Source organism: Pteronotus mesoamericanus, unplaced genomic scaffold, assembly GCF_021234165.1.
Source record: "Pteronotus mesoamericanus isolate MK-2021 breed Mesoamerican mustached bat unplaced genomic scaffold, CSHL_Meso_final contig_657, whole genome shotgun sequence".
Lineage (NCBI taxonomy): Eukaryota > Metazoa > Chordata > Mammalia > Chiroptera > Mormoopidae > Pteronotus > Pteronotus mesoamericanus.
The window spans coordinates 14,949,457-14,971,590 of record NW_026555229.1 but is presented as its reverse complement, the minus strand read 5'-3'; the positions used below and the strand labels follow the sequence as shown (position 1 = coordinate 14,971,590).

General features: G+C 45.3%; 1 protein-coding gene across 11 annotated transcripts in view; it reads left to right on the top strand.

The window, feature by feature from the left end:
• Positions 1–22,134, top strand: part of ABLIM1 (actin binding LIM protein 1) — a 260,716-nt gene that overhangs the window by 93,864 nt on the left and 144,718 nt on the right. Inside the window, exon 1 of one of the 11 annotated variants that reach the window (XM_054581570.1) lies at positions 14,424–14,597. The exons of the other annotated variants lie outside the window; for them this stretch is intronic. Within the exon in view, the coding sequence (XP_054437545.1) occupies positions 14,582–14,597 (16 nt within the window). The 5' untranslated portion in view covers positions 14,424–14,581. Of the gene's footprint in view, positions 1–14,423; positions 14,598–22,134 lie in introns of those variants that run through there. 11 annotated transcript variants of the gene reach the window in all.

Here is a 22,134-nt window from a genome sequence, read left to right as displayed (position 1 = left end):
AGGCTGACTTAGTTGATTGTTTGGCATTGTTTTTATCTTGGCTTTAAAATATTTGATTATTAGTAAGAGCGGCTTACCGGCACAGAACCCCTGACTTGGCACCATTTGGTCCTACAGATTCGGGGGTAGGACCCAGTGCTTATGATCTAAGGCTCCTGTAAACTTAGTGCTTTGACCACAAGTCGGGGACAGCCCTGGGCTACGGGATGCAGGCTGCCCAGGGGAAGCTGGCGGAGCCTGTGTGCTGTTTGTGAAGACAGAGAGGTAGCCAGGAGAGCAGGGGTGCTTTCCCAAGGCCCTGGCGCGAACCTTCCCCAGCCTCCACACCCAGCATGCCTTGCAGGGGAGTCCACCCTGCAGCCTGTTGGCTGCCTGCGGCCCAGGACGGCTGTGAATGCGGCCCAACACCAAATCGTAAACTTACTTAAAACCTTTATTTTGCTCATTAGTTTTCGTGAGTGTTTGTGTATTTAATGTGTGGCCCAAGACAGCTCGTCTTCCAGTGTGGCTCAGAGACGCGACAAGGTTGGACACCCCTGCTAGAGAAGCGCTTCACAGAATGAGAATTCACGGGACCTTCAAATTTAAGTATTTCAGAACTTTACATGGCTTATGGGATGCATTAGAATTCTAGATGTTTCTTAAGGATAGAAACACAAGTTTGAGATCAACACCTTTCCACAGAGAGTGGGGAATGGGACGCCGAGGCCCCGAGAAGTGAAATGCCTTTTCCAAGCTCGCTCGCATGAGTTAGAGGTGGAGTTTGTTGAAGAACTGGCCTTCTTTCTCCCTGTTTAACACTGCAGAAGAGAAGATTGAAGGGTTGTAAAAAATGTTGGTAGTTAAGTTTGCGATTCGGCTCAGCTGAAACTTTCCTGTAAGCCTTTCCAGACTTTCCCTCCTTAGGGTCCTCCTAATACTACACAAGTGCCCACCCAGATACCTTTTTGCTTGGTTCTACCTTTTTGTCTGCATGTCTCTCCCTACCAGGTAGTAAGATTCTTTTTTAAAAAAAAAATGTTTGTAACAGCTTTATTTATCATATCCTGTAACTGAAAACAACTCACAGCTACTCCAACAACTACATGGAGAAATTGAGTTACAGCCATACAGTACAATCCTATTCAATAAACAACGGGAACAATATGCTGATACACACACACATACAACATGAATTAATACCAACACGTTAGGCTAAGCAGGAAACTGGCCTTAATGATCTTTGTTTCTCTAGCATGTAACACGGTATGTGGTAAATAAAGGTACTTCATATAGTTTCGAAATTAAGATATAATAAACATGCTATAAAAAAATACTATTTTAACGGGTACCATTCTGTGGGTTTGGGTTTTTTTTTTAGCATATTCACAAAGTTGTGCACCCATCACTACTATGTAATTCTGAAGCATTTTTATTGCCCCTGAAAGCAACCCTGTATCCGTTAGCAGCCACTCCCCATTCCACCCCTCAGCCCCTGGCAACCACTGATCTACTTTCTGTCTCTATGGATTTGCCTATTCTGGACATTTCATTTAACTGGAATCACACAACATGTGGACTTTTGTGTCTGGCTTCTTTCACATAGCATGGTGTTCATCCATGTTGTTCATCGATGTTGTAGAGAGTATTACTACTTCATTCCTTTTTATGGCCGAATAATATCCCACTTGATGGGTATTCCACATTTTGTTTCTCTGTTAAGCAGCTGATGGACGCTGGGCTGTTTCTGCTTTGGGGGTGGTGTGAATAGTGCTGCAGGGGAGGGGGGCTCTGTGTGGACTTACATTTTCAATTCTCTTGAGTCTATATCCAGGAATGGGGTTGCTGGGTCCTAGGGCATCTTCATTTTTAACTTTTTGAGGACCTTAAAAATCACTTCCCCGGCAACTACATTATTCTGCATTAAAATTGCACTTAATGCAACTTTAAATTAAGTCAAAACTATTCCCCAAAAGTGAAATAACCAGTTTTCACTAAAATGAAAAATCCCATATGTACATTCATGTCTATTTGCATCCTATCTCTTAATCTTCAAAGGGTCTTATATCCCCACAACGTAAAGGTCTGCAAACATATTATGTAAAGGAGTCTCCTTACTGAGACTTAGTTAGCTGGTGTCTCTATTCATGCTGCAGGTGCCTTACTATAGCCCCCAAGTTGTGTTTGGTTGCTGCGTGGAGATCTTTTCTCATCCAAGTTCTGTAGCCATAGATAGTAACTGAAATGAATCAGAGGACCAGATATGTTCTGACCCACAGTGCCCGGAAAAATCCAGCTCACAAAGGTCTGCACGGAGATCAGTAGAGAGGGAACATTCTCAGGACATAAAATGGGTCCCCGTGGAACAAAGATGGGCTTGGGAAGGAAAGTTAAATAACTGGGGCCACTGCCAGGATCCAGCCTTCTCCCTTTCTGTCACTCATGACCCGGGCCATTCTGGAAGGTCATTTTTGACATCACTAGAATATTTTGGGGTGTTTAACTTTTGCTCTCCTTGTAGAACAAATCCCAGTTCTGTTTCATATCACTCTTTTCCCTGAAGTGCTATCATGTGATTCCACTAGGCAGCTGGATACGTTCGTCTGTTATCTTTTCCCCGGCCCAGACTTGTCCCTGAAGGGCACAGTCAAACTCCATAATCACTTGATCACCAGCTCTACTGCAGGGAAACTGACTACTTTAGTAATAACCGCTGAATTGAATTTTTGACATCATCAGTTGCTCCAACATTGTCATTGATGGAAATCCTCTGTGCTGTTATTTTGTTTAGTAATACTTTAAGTGAACTTGATCTCGCATATATCATGGTTTAGTTGGTCTATTTTAAGAGTTTACAGAGAATACAAGCAGCCACTTTCAACACATTTTTTAGTTAGTTTCTTTAGATACCAGGAGTGGTCTAACATTCATTTTCTATCTGTAGCACCTGATGAAAAGATGCTAAACTTAACTTTCTGGAACCCTTCCTGCATTTGGAGAAGGGGGGGCAACATTCTGCTTGAAGCTGCCCTCTATCTCTTTTGCTGAGTGACAAGCATTCCTTCCTTCAAACCTTTATAGCAGTTTTCCAGTATCTCTGATTCCAGCCCCTTCTACCTCTTTTCAGTTATTTATGTACTTGCGCTGTTTGCCCTACTAGAATATAAACTTATTGAGGGCTTAATGTTGGCATCTTTGCTCTATGCTCCATTGTCAGCCTCCTAGATGTGAAGTTTTATGTTTTGTAGATGCTCAGTAAAAATTTGTTAACTATAATTAATGAGTCAGCAGAAATTTATTTCTGTATATTCTTCCCTGATTTTACCCACTTTGCTTTTAATTGTGTGATGTTATGGCTTTACGCTGTTTTTGTGGCTTAGTTGCTTTTTTCTGTGTGCAAATTTAATGGTCGCTAAAGCATATTGGTAAATGCTTAGCACTCTCAGTGTGTTTTATTCAGGAAGGGAAAACTATACTGTGTAATCTAGATCCAAAACCAAGAAGAATTCAAATTCTGAATATTTCCCTTCCTGTCTTCTCTCTAATTTCCTCAAACCCCAACAAATCCAATACATATGCAGAGTGTTTTTTATCTTTCTGGGGAATGGTGAGAAGGGAGGAAGGGAATAAAACCACCTTCTATGCCTCTTTCAAAAATATACCCAGCTTGGCATATGGCATGTAGTACTAGCCCAAGCTTTGGTTGAATTGCAGCAATGTATACCTATTTAAAAATTTATAAGGAGCACCCATGTACATTTGTAAATACAATGGAATATTATTATAAAATGATTCATTTCTATAGAGCTTGATAAATGTCATGGATCACATCCTTTCCCATAAAGCATAACTGCAGGCGTAAAAGACATCTGGGGGCATATTTGTCTATGAGGCAGTTGTTAGCTCTGACCCCTGCAACCTGTTAATCCAAGTAGACTCAGTTACGTATTTTAAAAAAGGAAGCACTTTAGCCCAGTATGTGTGCATACAAATTCCACTGTGTTTGTACAATAAAATGATTTGATTAATTATTAATTCTGTTGAGAAAATATAGTTTATTCTGCCTGACGAGCATAGTGTTCTCTCTAGAATCTGTCTCTGTAATCTAAAGTAGAGGATTATTGGAAAGTTATCAGTGGATCGAGACAGATTTTTCCTTCTTTTTAAGCATAAAAATATGGGTAACTGAAATTCTCTTTTGTATTGAACTTCCCCTAAGAAGCAGGCCCTGAGACAAGCATCCAAGGCCATGCCCCTTATTTGATTCCAGGAAACATTGAGAAGGGGATGAAGCTAATAAAGGGTGACTTATCAAACCGGTCTCCGGTATGGGCAGCCCAAGCTCAAGTGACTGGGTCTCTGGGAGACAGTGTAGGGCATACATCAGGGGTATCCCAGCCAAGGAACTAGGAAGCTGGGCTATTTGTCCGCCACCTCCCCATCTGCCGTTGGTTGAAAGCTGCTTCCAGGTGCATTAACTCACTCATTGTGATGTTTCTAGTTACCGGGCTTGATGTGTAGAAGTGAATGCCAGGGAGATACGAACAATCAAAGACGGGGGAATATACATACAGTACTCAAGAACACAGGGAGCTCTCCGAGGAACGCAGGAAATGCCAAACGGCCAGCCGGGCCTCAGGAAGCATAGAATTCCAGGCTGTTCTAGGACCATCAGTGCAGTTTTGGGGAATGTCCTATTGTCCTCCCCTCCAGTTGGCTTCCTATGACACACTAGCCCTTGGAATTTTGGTATCTGCCTTTTCTCTATGAGATTGCCCCTAGCCTGGCCTCACTTATCTTTTTAATACATATAAGTCCCCACCACTGACTGGGACTTTTCTATGTGTCTCTTAGTTTAGAGTCCCAGGTATGAAAACCTAATTGGCCCAGCCCATCTTTTCCAAGACAGAATATAAATTGTAAGTGTTTGGCCCTTGGATGTATAGTTGCCTTCAGTCCCCCAGGTCTACTACCAACTCAGTCAGCCATAGCCAAGGCGAGAAGTCATATGGCTCAGTGCCTAGTCAAAGCAAGGCAGACGGGGCCAGAAGAAGAATGGACGGGGCAAGGTGCCCCCAAGGCGTGCCATTACACGTGGGCAAGACTCTCTGTTGATAATTAAGTCTTGCCATGAGGAATCCCATGGCATTTGTATGAATATGCAGGCTAAATAACTAGAAAGAAAAAACAAAACCCTCTGTGGCCATCCTTAGTACCACAGTAATGTCTTTTTTTCATTCAGCAACCCCTCTGGAGGAAAGGTGCTATGGAAATCCTAGATATAAAGCAATTAGCAACAATTTTGACTCTTGCACTAAGAATCTGAAATGTAATCAGTACAAAGATAAAAGTGTGTCATCTCCCTTTCTTAAAGAAGCCCTGAAGATACATTTGTCTTGTGATACCCTTTGCCTTCTCAAGTCCAAGAAACAGCAGTTGAAATGTAAAAGCAGTATCATCTCTAAGCAAAGGTGAAGCAGTTGGGTGATGTGATTTGAGACCTTCTATGAGATGTTTAAAGTAAGAATCGTGGACAGCCTGGTGCCCATCACTGTTCCTGCTGTGAAAACAGGGACCATAGTGCTCTTGTATTTCTCTCCTATGCACCTCCTGGTTTCTGTTGGTATATTATTGTTTTCTTACTGTTCCTCACTTTCTTTGTTCCAAACATTGCCATTCTCTTCTATCCCCATAATGCGGCAATTGGGATATCCATTTCATTTTTCGTAGAATTCACTGCTTCCTACTTGTCCTTTTACTATAATGGTTGCATTCCTGAGTTTATTTTGACTTGTCTCTTAATTGGCTAGATGTTGTTGTCAACATGTTTTCCTGGGAAGGGTTCATGGCGTCGTATTTCCCAAGCACCTTTGGGTTTGTGGTGGTTTGCCATCGCCTTTATGTCTGACCAACATCTTGGCTGGGTGTCAGGTTCTTGGGACACACGTTTTCATTCCCTCAAGACTTCTAGGTATTGCTTTGCTGTCTTCTGTGCCTCAGTGTTGCTGTTCAGAAGTCTGAAGTCAGCCTGAGTTGTTTTTTTTTTCTTTCTTTTTATGGGTGATAGGTCTTTTCTGTCTGGACATATAGAGAATGGTATCCTTTTAAATTCAAAAGCTTAAGATGGAACATAGAGTTGGCATTCTGTATCCCATTTTGCTGTAAATCTACAAGGTGAAATCTATCTTCATTTCAGGGAAATTCTTGTGTATTAGACCTTTGAGTACTTCTTCTGCCTCCTGGGTCCTTTACTTCTAGGACATAAGTTATTTTGTCTTCCTTCCACCTCCCCTTGGTTTTCTTCATTATTTTAGGCTCTTTCTTCTGCATTCATTGAGATTATCTCAAACTTTGTTGCTTGTTAGGGATAGTCCCTGTGTCTGTTCTGTTCTTAGATGTTTCAGTTATTACTATTGATACTCTCTCTTGTCTTCAGCTTTCCTTTCTTATTTCTATAACCTTTTCCTTCATCTCATTCTGTTGTGTCATTACCTCACCCTTGAACTCTTTAACTGCATACCCTAATTAAACACTCGGCATCTCTGCCTACTTCCTTTCGCTCTAGTCACCACACAGAGGCCAAAAAGATTCTGCAGAAGTGACAGACGGATCCTGCGACTCTCCCTGGGACTCCCCACCTCATGGTAAACACCGAGGTTCTGCACTGGATGATCCACAGGGTCCTGCCTCCCTCGCCTCTCTGACCACTCCTGCTCTCACATGCCTCAAGCCTGTTGGCTTCTCACTGCTTTGAACGCCCCATGTGAGCTCCCACCTCAGCATCTTTGCTCTTCTTGTCGCTGTCTCAGATCTTCTTCCCTCAGGTATCCACACAGCTTATTCTCTCTCCGCCTTCAGGTTTACTCCCCTGGCACGTTCTCAAAGAGGCCTTCCTTGGCCACTCACTTAAAATCACACTCCTCCCCCAACACTCTCTATCCTCCGGCATGGATTTTTCTCCCTAGGATTTATTTACCACTTTCTATCTTATTTTGTTGTAAATTGACGAAGCGGTGAGAAACTCAATAACAGTTACTATTACCCCTCATTGCACTCCGCCTTGGTGCTAGGCACTTTGATTTCATATAGAACATCTCTCATCCTCACCCCGTTCTGGGTGCACAATTTACAGGGCCCAGTGCAAAGAAATGGGGGGCACCTTATTCAATCAAAGTGCAGGAATAAACTACCATTAAATGTGCTAAAAGATAAAGTTGCTGTCCTAAATAATGTTTTAAATTATTAACATGATTGTTAAATTATTAACAATTATTGCATGTTTATACTGTGCAGAGCCTATTTAAAGAAAATATAAAATTATTTAACGCATATGTGGGGTCACTGAAATTACACAATGTATATTCCATAGATCATAGGTACATATGTATTTCATTCTCTACGGCGTTCTCCCAACCCTCTACCTTTGGCTTCCTGATGAGTAAGGAAAGACTGGAAGGAAAGGGGACGTGGGTTTCCCTATCTTTTCCTTTTCTCTGTGTCATCATTTTCAGTGGAAGGAGTTGGCTAATGGAAGAAGTGACATGGCTACGAGAAGATGTCGTAAACTCCATTGGTGGTTTGTGATTCCTAGAACGCCATTGCCGCCTTTGTGCATTCAAAGCGAACATTCTGCTTTGAAGGCAGCTGATCTGTCATTGCCCCTGTTTATTCAGTCATAGTTGTAAAACACTTACTCTGAGTCTCTCTGAACTCCCATGCATCGTGGGTCCACTGGGCTCCTGGGCTCACGGGGCACCGTGAACACTATACATGAAGGGGCAGCAGGGACGACACACGGCAGGACACACATACTGCATGTCTCTCGTCTGCTCACATGCATGCTCTATTGTCCCATTGGCCTTCATGTACAAAATACAAGTTCAAAGGTAAAGTTATTACAAATTTCAATGTGTCAACAGTGAAGCATTAAACCAAATGGAGGGCCCTTCTCAGCACAGGGTCCATGCGACTCAGACTTCCTGTCCATGAGGCCAGCCTTGTCCTTGACACAACCTCCCAAGTGGAATGCGTCATTACCACCCACAGGTGAGACTCCTGAAACACACACACAGAGAAAACTGCCTGTGGGGCCAGGGCGGTGTAATGGAGTAACCACTGGGTGGAAGGGAAGACACTAGGCTTTTGACCTATTTCTAAGTAATTGTGTAAACTTGAACCAGTCTACCTTAGGACTTTAGTTTTCATCTTACATGTGCATGAAATTCATGCCTATTTTTTCATACAAGTTTTAGTTTTTCACAAACCAGAGTAGAGCTTTGGTTGCATGATCCCTCTTCTCTTTGTACTAAGAACTAGGGAAAGTTGCTGCGGCATTTGTTGGGTGACAATGACACCTTCCTGTGGAAGCAAATGCAGTAATGGCTGTGTACTTTGCCTGCAGATTCTGGCCTGTCCCTCAGATGATGGCTGAAATGTCGGAAGAGAATGAGAGACCCGTTATTTTCTGGGAGAGTGCCAGGGCGTAATTATTGTTGGAAGGCTAAATGAGGAGAGCAAATGTAGACTCTGTAAGCCTTGCAGAGATGCTCTGACATCGCCCCACGCTCACAGGTTTTTTAATTGTCTCTCTATGTAGACCAGAGGAATGGTACTCCTTGAGAACGATTAAGTCACATCTTAAAAGACTGAGGTCTAGATGTGCCGTCTTCTCCTGTCCAGCCAACAATGAGTCCAACAGGTCAAGATGATGCTGTTCACCTGGTAGTTCTATTAAAAGAAGGATAAGGAATCTGGAAAGAAGATTGTTTTACACAGAAAAGGCAAAGTGCAACACTTCCAATGTGCCAGGCCCTTTGCATATGCCAAAGAAGTCAACATACTGAGGATAAGGAATCTGGAAAGAAGATTGTTTTACACAGAAAAGGCAAAGTGCAACACTTCCAATGTGCCAGGCCCTTTGCATATGCCAAAGAAGTCAACATACTGAGGGCACCTTCACTCAAAAGTGTGTGTGCGTGCGCGCGTGCGTGTGTGTGTGTGTGTGTGGTTGGGAAATGGGAAGGGGAGGCTCTTTCAGAACCTCCGTAGATAGGAAGGCTCAACAAAGCAAAATGGGGGTTCTGTGGCTTTAAATTCTAATAAACTGGACTCTTTCCTTTGTGTGTATAGTAATGTTGCCTCATCCAGTTGTTGTAAGGATTAAATGGGGTGATAAATGTGAAGAGACTAGCATGGTGGCTGACACATAAGAAATACTCTGTAAATGATGACAAAGTGGTAGTAAGGGGACTTCATAAAGTGACTTTGTGATTAAATTCATTCTTCAGCATCCTCTCTCTCCAAGGTGAATTATTTATTGGTTTGCATCATAGCTAATACTTTCAAGCAATCACTACATTGACTTATGTATGTGACTGAATTTATTTTTAATTTGGTTAAGTCAGGTTCTCACATGAGTCTATTTGACAGTAAAAATGAATACTTATCTATTGTTTTGACTGAGTCTGGTAAGCTAGTGACGTTAGTTCCTTAGTAGTCATCAAATATTGCATCCCTTCTTTGCACCTACTATTATGTGATATAGATGTTCACTTGTGATCCCTTCCTCCAAAGATCCCATAATCCCTTGCAAAAGTCGATATGCACGTCCTTCATGTCTGTACCTTCTCTCCTGAGAGCTTAGCCTTCATTAGTTCTCGGACTCTTCAAGGCTGGTGAATAACATCATCCTCTTGGCCTGTTGGGCTCATCCTTCTCTTAACAGTGGAGAGCACCGGTGACATTTAAATGCCAGAAAGATGGGTGTGTTGTGAGGGAAGGCGCTGCATTTCTAGATGATTGAAAGTGACTACTTTTCCATTCTAATAACTATGTTTCTACCTAGAAAATTTTTTAAAAGGATAAAGCTAATAGTAAACTTTAAAAAATGGCCTCTGCCCAAATAATTCAGAGCTATTTCTATTCTTATGTACTTTTCATGTACCTGAAATTAGGCTAAAATTGGTGAAACTGTCTTTTACTATTCAAAGGTTCTTTGAATTCTGATAATAGGTTCCAGTACACTTGTAAGAAAATGGCTTGATTTATGCGCTATAGTGTCCAACCTCAGTGGATTATTTATAGGGAACATTAAATATACTCCAGTAAGTTTTTGTCATTCTATCAAGCTACAACCTATTACTCAGAAGTGGCTCCTGAGAAGGTCCATGGCGAAGTTTTGGATACAAATGTAAAGTAATTCTGTTATATTTTAAGAACTCATGGAAAAGAATTTTGTTGGACATTGATTCTTTGAGATTCATATGGAAAAAATGCTAAGAATTTTCGGTTGAGAATGAGAGTGTTAGCAGGATCAAGAGGGCTCAGACATTTCAGAATTTGTCTCAGAACGTAGGGAACTTTGGAACCATCCCTTCCAGTAAATTTTCATTAAGATTGCAGTGACCGTCAGGATATTTGTCAATGTCATGCTCATTCCTCCCTGTTTTGCGGGACCGTGTGCTAGGGACCGTGTTTTGCGGTCACAAGGAGCTGGCTGCAGCTCAGGTTTCATCTCCAGGGGTCTACACCGAAAGCCCCCCTAGCATTTCTGTCCCTGGAGGTCTGCAGGCTGTGCTCTTAGGCGTCTAGGAGAGGGTGAACGCATCCTTGCCTTCACAGAGCTCACAGCCTGCTTGTGGGCAGGAAGCCATGGCTACAGGAGGATATACCACTTGGTCCGTGCTACTTAACGTGCTGTGTGCGAGACGTGCATGACTGTCCTTTTATTCTCTTTACCAGGGGAACATTTGGATCGACTAATAAGCGTAGACACTTTCTGGGCCTGTTAAAAGCTGGACATGCACACACCAACACAACTCAGAGTGGAGGAAGGAGGTGATATGGTTGAAAACAGATCATGGTGGACTTTGAAATTGACAGCTCAGGTTTAAGACTCTAACTATATCACTGCTAAGATTCACCCTCCTTAGCATGGCCTTCAGAGATCTCTGTGACCAACCACCCCGGATTTAGCCTGACCTCCTCCCTGTATCCCATGAACAATGAACTACTTGATACCTTCTCATCCCATGACATCCACTTGGAATGACCATTCTCCTTTTCTTGTTTGGCAGCCCTTACTTGCCCTCTCTTGCTGGAAGCCTCTTCTGGCCCTGTTGGGCACAGCACCTTCCTCGCTTCCTCCTTCTGTCTTAGCCCCTTCCTAATTTCCTCGAGAATATTTATGCATCTCCTGCACTAGAATGTAAGCAAGTCCAGTGCAGTGCTCTCTTCTTGTTTTTTAACTGCCAACCCAGAACCTGGCATCCAGTGGATGCTCCATAAAAGTCACAGTGAGATTGATAGATGTAAACATTAAAATGAAAGCAAACAAGGAACTCATCTTGAGCTGGCTTTTAGCTGAATTCTGCTAGAAAGGATCTGGAGGACTTTTTTGCCAACAAGTCCAAAGGTGTGGAAGGATGATACCTGGGAACCTGGGGTCCTTGGCCAAGAGACGGGTCCTGAGCTTCCTGCCCTGCAGGTGCACTAGCAGGAGGCGCTCCCAGCTCTGGTGAAGAACCAGAGCGGTGAGGGAGTGGGCTCAGTCAGGTTGCTTGTTTTCAGGTTGTAACATTTCTCTCTCCATTGGCAGGGCTTCCAGTGGAATGACGTACTCTTGGAGTTTGGCCAAGAGTGGCTGTATGCTAACCGAGCTTTTCTCTCTAACAAAATGGTTTCTGTCCTCCGGTCACTTGTGGACAACCTTTGCTTCATTTTGTGAGTGACTGAAAAGGCATGAGTCAGTCTGGGAGATAAAACAACAAGTAAAATCATGAGTTGGTGTCTGTATTATGGTTTTATCTCATCTGAGTGGAATGAGATTAAGTTCTTTGGAAATCATCTCTAGAAATAAGAATAAAATGTCCTGCCATCTTATGAACTGTAAATTTCTCGTTGTTTTCTTGATTTATTTTGCCACGCCTTACGTAGCTTTCACTGTAAAGTAAAAAATATCTCTTTGCTTCTGAAAGCTCTGAACGGTTTGGCCCCAGGCAAGGAGACAAAAACAATTTGGTTTTACTCTCCCACATTCCAAAAATAACTTCAGTAATACCCTCTTCGGTTATCTTAAAAGTGCAGAGTGGACGCTTTTATCCTAAAGTAGCAGTGTCTGATTGTTGGGGGGACTTTAGCCAGATGACTGTTATTTAGCAACTAAACGCTGATGACTCATTCACTCTGACTGTGGTACAGGAAAATTCTTTCCATGGAAAACACAGGAGGGGGGAAGTCTCTCTGAACCTCTCTGTAGTATTTGCCTTTAGAAAAGGCTTTTCTGGAAATGAATAGGCACCAGCTGCTACTCTGCCTGCTTAGGCTCCAAAGCTGCCAGAGAGCCTTTTTAAACCAGGGGTTCTGGGTATTTAGCCACCCAGGTACACAGGTAGGTTCAGAGCTGTAACAAGGAACCAGTTTAGTTAATAAACTTAAATCTCAGGGTGCAAAATTGCAATCCTGAGTAAAAGAGAAATTGACCTAATCGTACGTGTGATTGGGTTTGGGGTTGAAACCCAGTGGCATTCTACTGCCACATTCCATGAGGGACAGAGGGAGAGGGAGGAAGGGAGGGAGGGAGGGGAGGCTGGAATACTGTTCCCTTGGCTTTGAGCCGAATGGCATGACCGCCTTGGAGGGAAGTACCTAAGTGAGGTGCTAATCTATGTATGCAGCAAAAAATATAATCAAATAAATTCATCGGCTAGACTCACAGCACCAAAGTAATTCGAGTGCTCTGGGGTTAATTTTGCTTGTCCGCATCTCCTTAAGTCTCTGAGGGTGACTAGGGCTGGGAGAAGCAGACAAGGGCTGCCTCAGCCATGACACTTCGGGAATGGAAGGGCTCGCCCCCTCCATACCCCCGACCCTGCCCAGCCCTCTGGACTGGAGGTCGCGTTGCCCTCAGGCTTGGCTCATATTTATGAATGGAGGGCAGAGAAACTGCATAAAGGCTCTTCAGAGCTTCTACCCCAGCTGGCTGCTGACTGAGGAGGAAACGGGGCCCTACAGGGCTGCAGGAGGGGCGGGGAGTGGTGTGGCTGAAGTATGTGTCATAGACAAGACGACCCAGGGGTTGCATGGACTTAGTCCTTACTGACAAGCTGAGACGCCCAAGCTATTATTAGAAAAGCCCTGAGTCACAGATGTAGGAATGTCACAGCTGCTTGAGAACTGCTACTGTTACCCATCAGGAAACCCCAGTCAAGGCCTGGCCCAGCCCCACCAATGTAATTTCAGCTATAAGCAACCTCCAAGTCAAAGATGAGGTAGGTGGATTGACTTCACTCGTTTCTGCTACCCTGGCTCTCTTAGACCCAACACGTTACAATATTTGCAGTAAATAGAGTCTAATACTGGCTGCGCGTTCTGGTTGGGAAGGATGTGTTGGCCATCTGCCGCTCTTCTGGAGTGGTGCTGCGTCTGTCTTTTTGTCTCTTGCGCATCACATTGTTGCCACATGGTGGGTGTATATGATGTGTGGTGGGGATTAAACAAACGATGTGGGATCTGCTCTGCGGAGGCACGTGGTGGAATGAGGTGGGCGCCGGCTTCCTGAAGCTAGAAGTCCTCTGCTCCCAGGAGAGCGACGTGTGACCCTGTGGGTCAAAACTCAAAAGCTTTCTTCGGAGCCCCTGCTGCTGGGGTCAGGCTCAGGCTGGTGAGGGGTGCGGGTGTGACCGCCCCTCACTTTGTCGCTAGCGTTCCTCCCTCACATACACACATCGAAGGGGGTTTGTCTAGAAATTCAAATGAAGCAGAGAGAAGGTGGAAGTCAGAATCCTACCTAACTGGATAAGTCAGAGTTTTACTGTGATCCCGAATTTGATCCTGCGTAAGGAATTGAATCCTGAAAAGATCCTCTTCCCAGGCTCGAGCTCATTGTCTCGGTCCCCACCCCACCCCCAACCCCGCCTCCATTCAGGTAAACCACCGCGGGGAGCAGCCGGGCCAATCGAATGCCATTATTTATTTTTCATTATAACTGAGCCTCCAGGACCTTAGAAGTTGAAGAAAATGAACTTGAAGGAGCCAGTAGCATCACGTTTCGTCCAAGGCTCATTTTATTTATTCAGTTTGTCTGAAAGAAGCTGTAGAAAGAATGAAAGCAGCAGTAATAGGAAACTAATAAGCTAACAATTGACTAGTTTTACTGATCGGAACAGTCGCCGGCTGTTTTTGGCCCCGCTCTTCTGGCAATCATTTATCAGACCCCGGGAGGGGCCGGGGCTCGGGAGCATTTCGTCGCTCGTTTTCCCGGGGCCTCGCGCGAGGAATGCAAGGTGGTGTCAGTGACCAGAGATTAGGGCAGTGGAATTTTGCATTTGTTACAGCGGCAGCTGTAGCGAGTGGTTTCGGCCCAAGGGCAGAGTCCCCGAGCGGGGCGCGGCCACCGCTCGGTGGCGATAGCTGGGGCGGGCACCGGAGCTCGGCCCTCCGAGCTGGGGGCGGGATTTTAGAAAGAAGTCCCGGACTTGGCGAGTGGATGCCGGGGCTTTTCCTCGCAGCCGCTGCAGCCGCGGATCTGCCTGCCCAGGCGCACTCCCACTCTTAGACTTCATTCCTCGTTCCTCGGTGCTGCTCGCCAAAGGACCCGGTTGCCATGGTGAAGGAGAAAGGTAATTATAAATATCGATCACTGTGCATGGTTGCAGAAGTTGGTGCTGCAGGGCTCGGCTACCTAATGGGCGATGATCAATGGAACGCCAGGCAGACATGTTCTTGGTGTGAGAATCTCCGTATTGTGAAGCCTCGCTTTCCATGGACCGAGACTTCATTAAGAACATTTAATTTAGCCACGGCGTCTGAAAACACATCCTATTTCTGGAGTGTTTGCACAGCTGAGCTGCCGGTTTTCTGCCTGTTTGAATTGTCATTGCATTTTGAATTGGTGGTGGTGGCTGAGACTTGCCTATTTGCCTTCATCCTAGCGTTAGTCTCCTCCTCACTCATCGCCACGGACATCAATGGGTTAATTAAGATGTGTAATGAAAGGGTCGGTCCTGCTACCAGGTTTGGGACGCACTGGAGCCTAGTGAGGACCGGCTGAGAGGGCAAGCGGGGTGCTTTCAAGTGTTCAGGTGTGCTGCTTTAATAACCTGGCATTTCGGCTTTATCCCTAATCGCTCCTCCCAACGTCATCTTAAAGGGTGTGGTAGCAGTCCAAGGTGGCAGATCACCGCTGAAGGAGCCTGTCTGTAAGGGGAGAGGGCGAGTGCTCCGCACAGGTGCACAGTATTTCTGCGCTGGGCGTGGTCCTGAAGCGTAGCGAAATCTTTCAGAATTGGGTTACAGCTTAAATGATTAGTTTCTCTCCAGGAAAGGCCAAAGAACGCGGCAATGCTTGATTTTAATTATCCAAGTAATATATAAATACACCTTATTTTAAGAAAGTGAAATGTTACAGGAGAATAAAGAGTGAGGAGTGAGAGCCCCGCGCCCCAACCTGTCAGCCTCTATTCCTCCTTCTCCCTGGGCAAGATTGTTACTATGTGTGTCTGTCCAGATAGGAGATACAGATAGATGGGGGGATGGATGGATGGAGAGACAGAAGGATTAAAATGGGATTGTTCTATGATCATTTTTAACCGGAGGCTTAATTTTTTCCTCTTAATAATGTGTCTTAGGGACCTTCACCACATGACTTTATAATGTGAGTAACCAGCTTTTAATTTGGCTCTTACTAAGGTTGGTTTTATTTGGCCACATTCTTCTTAGTGCAGAATAACTTTCTCCGTAGACACGGGCATCTGCCCTTTTAGGGTTGTCTTGAGCCATTTCAAAGACTTATCTTTATGTACTTTCACTTAAAGCTCTTGCAGGGAAATACTGAGGTGAACAAGCTGAACTCAGATTGATCCTTGTTGCAGGAAACTCCGTTCGGGTTTATGATACTAATGGGTGATGAGGAGTGGGCACGCGACACCTGGCAGTGCTAAGGCTGCATCTTAGGACAAAGAGAACAAGGTTCTGCCCTACCCGTTCGGCTCCTGTGTATCTTCACCAATCGCTTGCTTTAGCTTTGGTCTTTCAGGAAGTAAGTGGTAATTGAATGCAATGATTTGGTGCCCATAAAGGTGCTTCTAATAATGTTGCCTCTCTTTTTTTTGGTGCTTCCAGGAACCCTCAGAGTAACAAACCCAGATGTTGGCATTTAATAAAGGTCAGGGGTCTTCATTTTTACCCCCCCACCCCACTAGAACAAGCTGGTCCTGATCTGTGTTGCTAATGGATTTGAGTTTGCTTTTCCAATAGGAGCAATTTATGAATGATGGGAAAGAGGATTACAAAAGCTACTTTTCTTGCCATCCCCATGGGGCTGTGGAAACTCCAGACTTGCCATATTAGGTATATTTGTTATATAGATCAGTAGTTCCCACATAACAACCCTTTTTTCAAAGCCATTGCAGACTTCCCAAATCTCAGGCTGCCTAGGCTCACTTTCGCTTTACAATTCAGTAGCCACTTTCTGACTGGGACACTCTGGACGGGCCACCGAGAGGTCACATACTAGCATTATCTTAGCCACTGATTAAAGGCTGCTCCTTTTTTATTTTGAGGCCTGCGGCAGAGCCCGCACTGCTGCCTCCCAGCTCTCTGATCGCGCCAACCTCAGCCAACAGAAGAGGACAGCAGGGGTTGGTTTGTTTGTTTGGCAGGTACACAAGACCTGCCATGGAAAGAAAGGAATGTCTTCATAGCTTTTAAAGTGAGAAGGGCACAGGGGAGCATGTAGCGTAGGCATGCATCCTCGAGGTGAGGAATTGGGGGCTCAGAAAGGGAAAGTAAATTGCTTAGGAACACACAGGAGATATTGGGCCAAGTGCTTATCCCACGTCCCAGCAAAGGTGCACTTGGACCAGTGACTGCATGTGCCAAGGGCATTGATGTCCACTGGCTCCACCACTAGGCGGGGAGCCTCTCAGAGGCAGCACTGCATCACCATCTTTAACTTCCTGTGCATAACATAGTATCTACCCCATCGCAGAGCCTCAAGCAGCTGAAAACAGGTTGGCCTGTTCTCAGAACGGGGATTAGAACCTGTGTCTTCTAGATTCTGAGACCTTTTCAGCCCTCTCCCTTTCTCCTTGCTACGGAGAAACCTTGCCCCTTTCTCCCGGAACTGACACGGGCCACGCTTGAGCAGGCTCCGTGGGGGCAACATCCGTCCTGAGCACGTGGAGGGCCTTCTGGAGGACTGGCCCGGACCCCTGCGGTGCTCACCCGTGAGACGTGGTTTCACTCACACGGCTTGTGCCATTGTTTCCCCTCCTGGATAAAGTGTCCATGTATCTGTCTGGTTTGGGGTTGACACTGACTGCAGAGAAAGCTTGTTGGCGGTCACATCTCGGCTCATGCGAAAGTGGTATTTGCTGACATACTTTGACCCTCATCATCCTTTGTGCTCCTCACCAGGCACCCATTCGCTTCCAGCTGCAGACACTTATTGATCCAGCAATCTGGATGAAATGGTTATTTCTCGGATGTGTTCAAGGGCGCCTTATCCTTGCTGGATCCTGTAACAAAGAAGCAGGAGAGACTTTTGTGGGTTTATCAGTCAATATCTGTCTTCCTGAAGACACTCTCATCAACCTAAACTTCAGAGGCCCACTGTGCTCATTTAAAAGCTGTAATTGTCTCGCTTATGTGTTTCCAGTGTAAGTTTAAAAAATGTACACTGAAGGGATTTCTTATCTCTTTTTGTTAGAGAAGACGAGAATAAATACTAGAGATTAAGTTATGTAAACACTCATCTAATTTAAGTAATAAGGATGCTTTTGGCTTATAAGCCATGTGAGAGAATAAGAATTTAACAGGAAAGGAGACACATCAAGGTAAATAGTTTTACCTTTGGATGCATCATTGTCTGTTTTGCTTTGTCTCCTGGAAGCTTTCCGCCACTGTTGGATAGTCCAGCTTGCTTTTAGAATAGAGTGGGGCCCAAGGAAACTCATTCCAGTCCCCCCTCAAAGAAGACACGTTCCCTCACCACTTGACATTCAGGTGCATGGGGCACACACATACACACACGGCAATCTTGTTTCTTGGCAGCTTCTGAGAACAGTGGTGTGCTTTGTCTCAAATGTGTCCTACCGACTGGCACCAAAGTAATCCTCTTAGGACATGGATGTCATCATATTTCCAGCTCAAAAACCTAAATGAGTGACAAGGGTAAAGTTCAGGGCTTCCTACTAATTAGTGAGGATTCTCCCCAAGTTCTTAAATTACCTCCTCCCCATGCCTATCTAAGCCAATCTTGTTTTTTTCATGTTATTTTTTAAATCTGCTGGTTATTGAATACACACTAAGTGGTAGGCTTTGTGTTGAGAGCTTTACATGTATTGTCTCTACTCTTTAACCCATGAAGATTGTTGTATTACTCTCTCTTTATTTTTTTAAAGATTTTTATTTATTTGTTTTTAGGGAGAGTTGAAGGGAGGGAGAAAGAAAGGACAAGAAACATCAACCAGTTGCCTCTCATATACTCCCTGACCGGGGGCTGAACCTGCAACCCAGGCATGCGCCCTGACCAGGAATTGAACCAGCACCCTTTCACTTTGCAGGACGATGCCCAACTAACTGAGCCTCACTGGTCAGGGCATATTGCTCTCTTTTAAGAGATGAGGAAGAAGAGGCTCGCAGGCGTTGAGAAATACTCCAGGCCTCACTTAGCTAGAAAGTAGAAGAGCTGATTTTCTAACCAGGCCTGTCTGGCTAATCATACTTATACCCCACTCCCCGCTCCCTGACGTTTTTCCTGTGTGAATACTCATCGAGGGTTTTTCCCTTCTCTAACCTCGGTCATCCTGCCCCTCCTGCCCTCGTGAGAAATATATATTCTTCTTTTCTGTGTTTTTCAAAGACCTAACTCAAGTCTTGCCTCCTTACAATGCTTGTCAGAGGCCCGTCCCTTCTGCGCATTCCTCTGCAGTTACTCTGCACACCTAAGTAAACACCAGAGAGATTAAACAATACTTCAGTCACCTGTGTGGCTTAAGCAAGCACTCTGTCTCTCCTCAAGTATCTGTTGACTTTCTATATGGTCTTGTAAGGCAACCTTTAGAGGTATGGAGTGTGGCTGCTTCTAATGGCGACCTGTCCCCCAGCCCCATTCCTCCCAAAACGCACACCCACGCAGACCCTACCCACTCGGGCGCGTGCGCACCACCTAAGGTAAAGGAAGCCCATTTCTGTTCCATCCTCGGGGAAGTCTGAGGACAGCGGGCCTTTCTGTGCGGTTTAGTAACTACTCATACGCCCCTGTCATGTGTCAGAGCCCCCTGTCCGTGCATCAGCCTCTCCTCGATTCAGGTTTGTGATCCTGCTTCTCAGGTTGAGCTTAATGCCCCACCTCTACCTACTCCTGGAATATTCTAGGTTCTTCATCTTTTCCTTAACTTGAGAAGCCCTGAGCTTTTAAAGGGGACACCCATGACAAGGACATTTTTAAAGTAAGATCTAAAAGGGAGCTACTGGTTAAAGGAGACACCGCGATGCTGCAAGCTTCAGAATAAATTGTTGTGATCGGCGGTGACCTACGCCAAATGTCATAATAACTTCCTGCTCTCTGCCGCTTACGTACTAATATCTAAAAAATGTTTACCCAGAAAGAAAAAAAAGGCTTCATCTCCACAATTACAGGTAAGGCTGAATGTGTACATTAATCAAGAGGAGGACCACATTCACTTGAAATGTACCCAAAACCCCTGAGAGCCATTTTTGATGAGGAATGAACTCAAGAACATAGAGACAGTGGTCATCGAAGCTGGAGGTTGGCCAGCCCTATTTATTTTCAGTGGCTCCTGGACTTTGAGAGGTGGACCTGCCTCTTACCTCTCCAGTTACCCGGTCAGGTGACCAGGAAGGATGAAACAACCCGTGCCGCATCACAGTGACCCTCTCTTAAAGAACAAATTGACTTTTCCATGTTCTTGCAGAAAAAGCATCCTTAGGGAGACTCACCCTACTCTCCTGGCATCACTTTGAGGAGAGGACTCTCTATGTCATCATTTTTTACAGCCCCTCGGGGCCAGGAAGGAGGGTCCTGCTATTGCTTGGCTCTCATCTTCCCAAGTCAAAATGCTGAGTGTTTTCCTGAGCCCACGTTGGAGAGCCAGAGGGCTTTTCAGAAGGTTCGGTGAGCGGTGCAGGATTTCTTCCCATTGTGGCTGAGCCTGATCTGGGCACACCGCAGAAAGCAGCCTAGCTTCCGATTTCATTGTGTGTGGGTCTGACGGTGACTCATACCGAGAGGCATGTTTATCCCGAACTGGCAGGAGCTGTGCATTCAAGGGCAAACAGTGGGGAGGAGGAATATTTGTATGCATGACCTCTTTTCTCTGAAACATTGTATTTGTGTTCATACTGGCATGATTGATGCCATGATGGCCCAGTGTGCCCTGGGGGATGCCAGAGGGGAGTGTGTGTCCCATTGCCACTAAACAGGCTGACCGGCTTGGCTCCTTGGGCTTAGCCATGAGGATGTGGGCTTTTTGATACTGCCAGGGAATTTACTCCCCCGGATGGGGGTTCTCAGACGTTAGGAGGCCTCAGAGCCACCTGGAGGGCTTGTTAAAACGTGGATTTCTGAGCCCAGCTCCCTGGGTTTCTGTCTCATCGGGCCCCCAGGGGGCCTCAGGTTTTGCTGTCCTAGCAATCCCCGGTGATGTTGATGCTGCTGGCCAGGACCACACTTCCACCCTGTCCACATAATCCCTGGTCTCTGTGGGTAAAATGATCAGCTCTCTGGGTTGACGGGCGAGAACGTTTATATCAGCAGCCTCTCCACTCCCTTTTGCTAGCTGCGTCTTGCTTAGGACGCACAGATGCCAGAGAGAAGGCAAAGGGCATCCTGCTCACTCCGGCTCCCCTGCAGCATTGAATGAGGCCAGAGTTCACAGGGCAGACCTGTGAGACCCGAGGGGCCAAGACACTGCTGTCAGTGTAGGACCCCTGGTATGCAGAGGGTGGGCAGGGTGTGTGCGGGAGGAAGTTCTAAGATGCCCTTTCATGGGAGTGAGTCGGCGCCCAGCTTGGCCTAGAGAAGGCAGCGCTCATTTTCAGTCAAGGCACAGGTGAGCATCGCTCCTAACTCTCGAAGGGTTAGGTGAGCATTTTTATTGGGGTCCACAGAGCCCTTTGGAATAATTTTATCAAAGAGAATAGAACCTTGACTGGTGTGGCTAAGTGAATTGAGCTTCAAGCTATGAACCTAAAAGTCTCTGGTTCAATTCCTGGGTTGCGAGCCAAGTCCCCAGTTGGGGGCATGCGAAAGGCCCCGATCAGTGTTCCTTTGCACACATCGATGTTTCTATCCCTCCCTTTCTCTCTCTCTAAAAATAAATAATATCTTTTTAAAAAAAGAGGGAAAAGATGCCATGGCTCACAAAGTCTACAACTGTGTCTTTACTCTTTGGGAAGCTAAAGTATATTGTTAAAACCTGAAGTGTTTTTTCCACTACCACTATATCCGGTCTATATTCTAGCTGTCTGTATTCTCTCTGTTCCTGTTCATTATTTGAAACATTGTGAAGGAAGAAGTTTCAGAAAAATTAAGAAACACAGAGAATGATAGAAAAAGATAGCAAGGTTATTCCACACTGGATCGTCCGATGAGAAATGGGAGATGCCTCTGTGTACCCTCAGGAGAATGGCAGGGGCTGTGGGTTCCCAGACCCTTGGAGCGTCCCATGAGGGACACATGGGCTAGAAGAGTGTCTACTGCCCTGCTGGACAGCCACTGAGGAACAGAGTTTTTGGGCTACCGATGGGAACGGTACCTACTGGACTGAAGTCCAGTTATGCCATTCTCGCCCACCTGGGAAACGCTGGTAGTATGTCCCAGTCTGAATCGTGAACCACAGCAATGGGCTTTTTGGTCACATCACAGATTTACTGAGGTCTACTCTCTGCAAGACATTTTAAGGAGAACCTGATACACTGAAAAGTTTCTGCCTTCAGTAAGTTAATGAATCAGCCAGTGTTGGGAGGCCGACTGAGAGTACAAATAGAGGCGACATAGGGGACAAAATGAATATAAACAATATTCAGCAGGGATTCAAAGGAAGAGCTAGTGTTTCAAGGAATTAAAAAAAAGGTTATATAGAACAGGGAGCATTCAGATCATCTTTGAGAGACGCTCTATATTTCTTATGG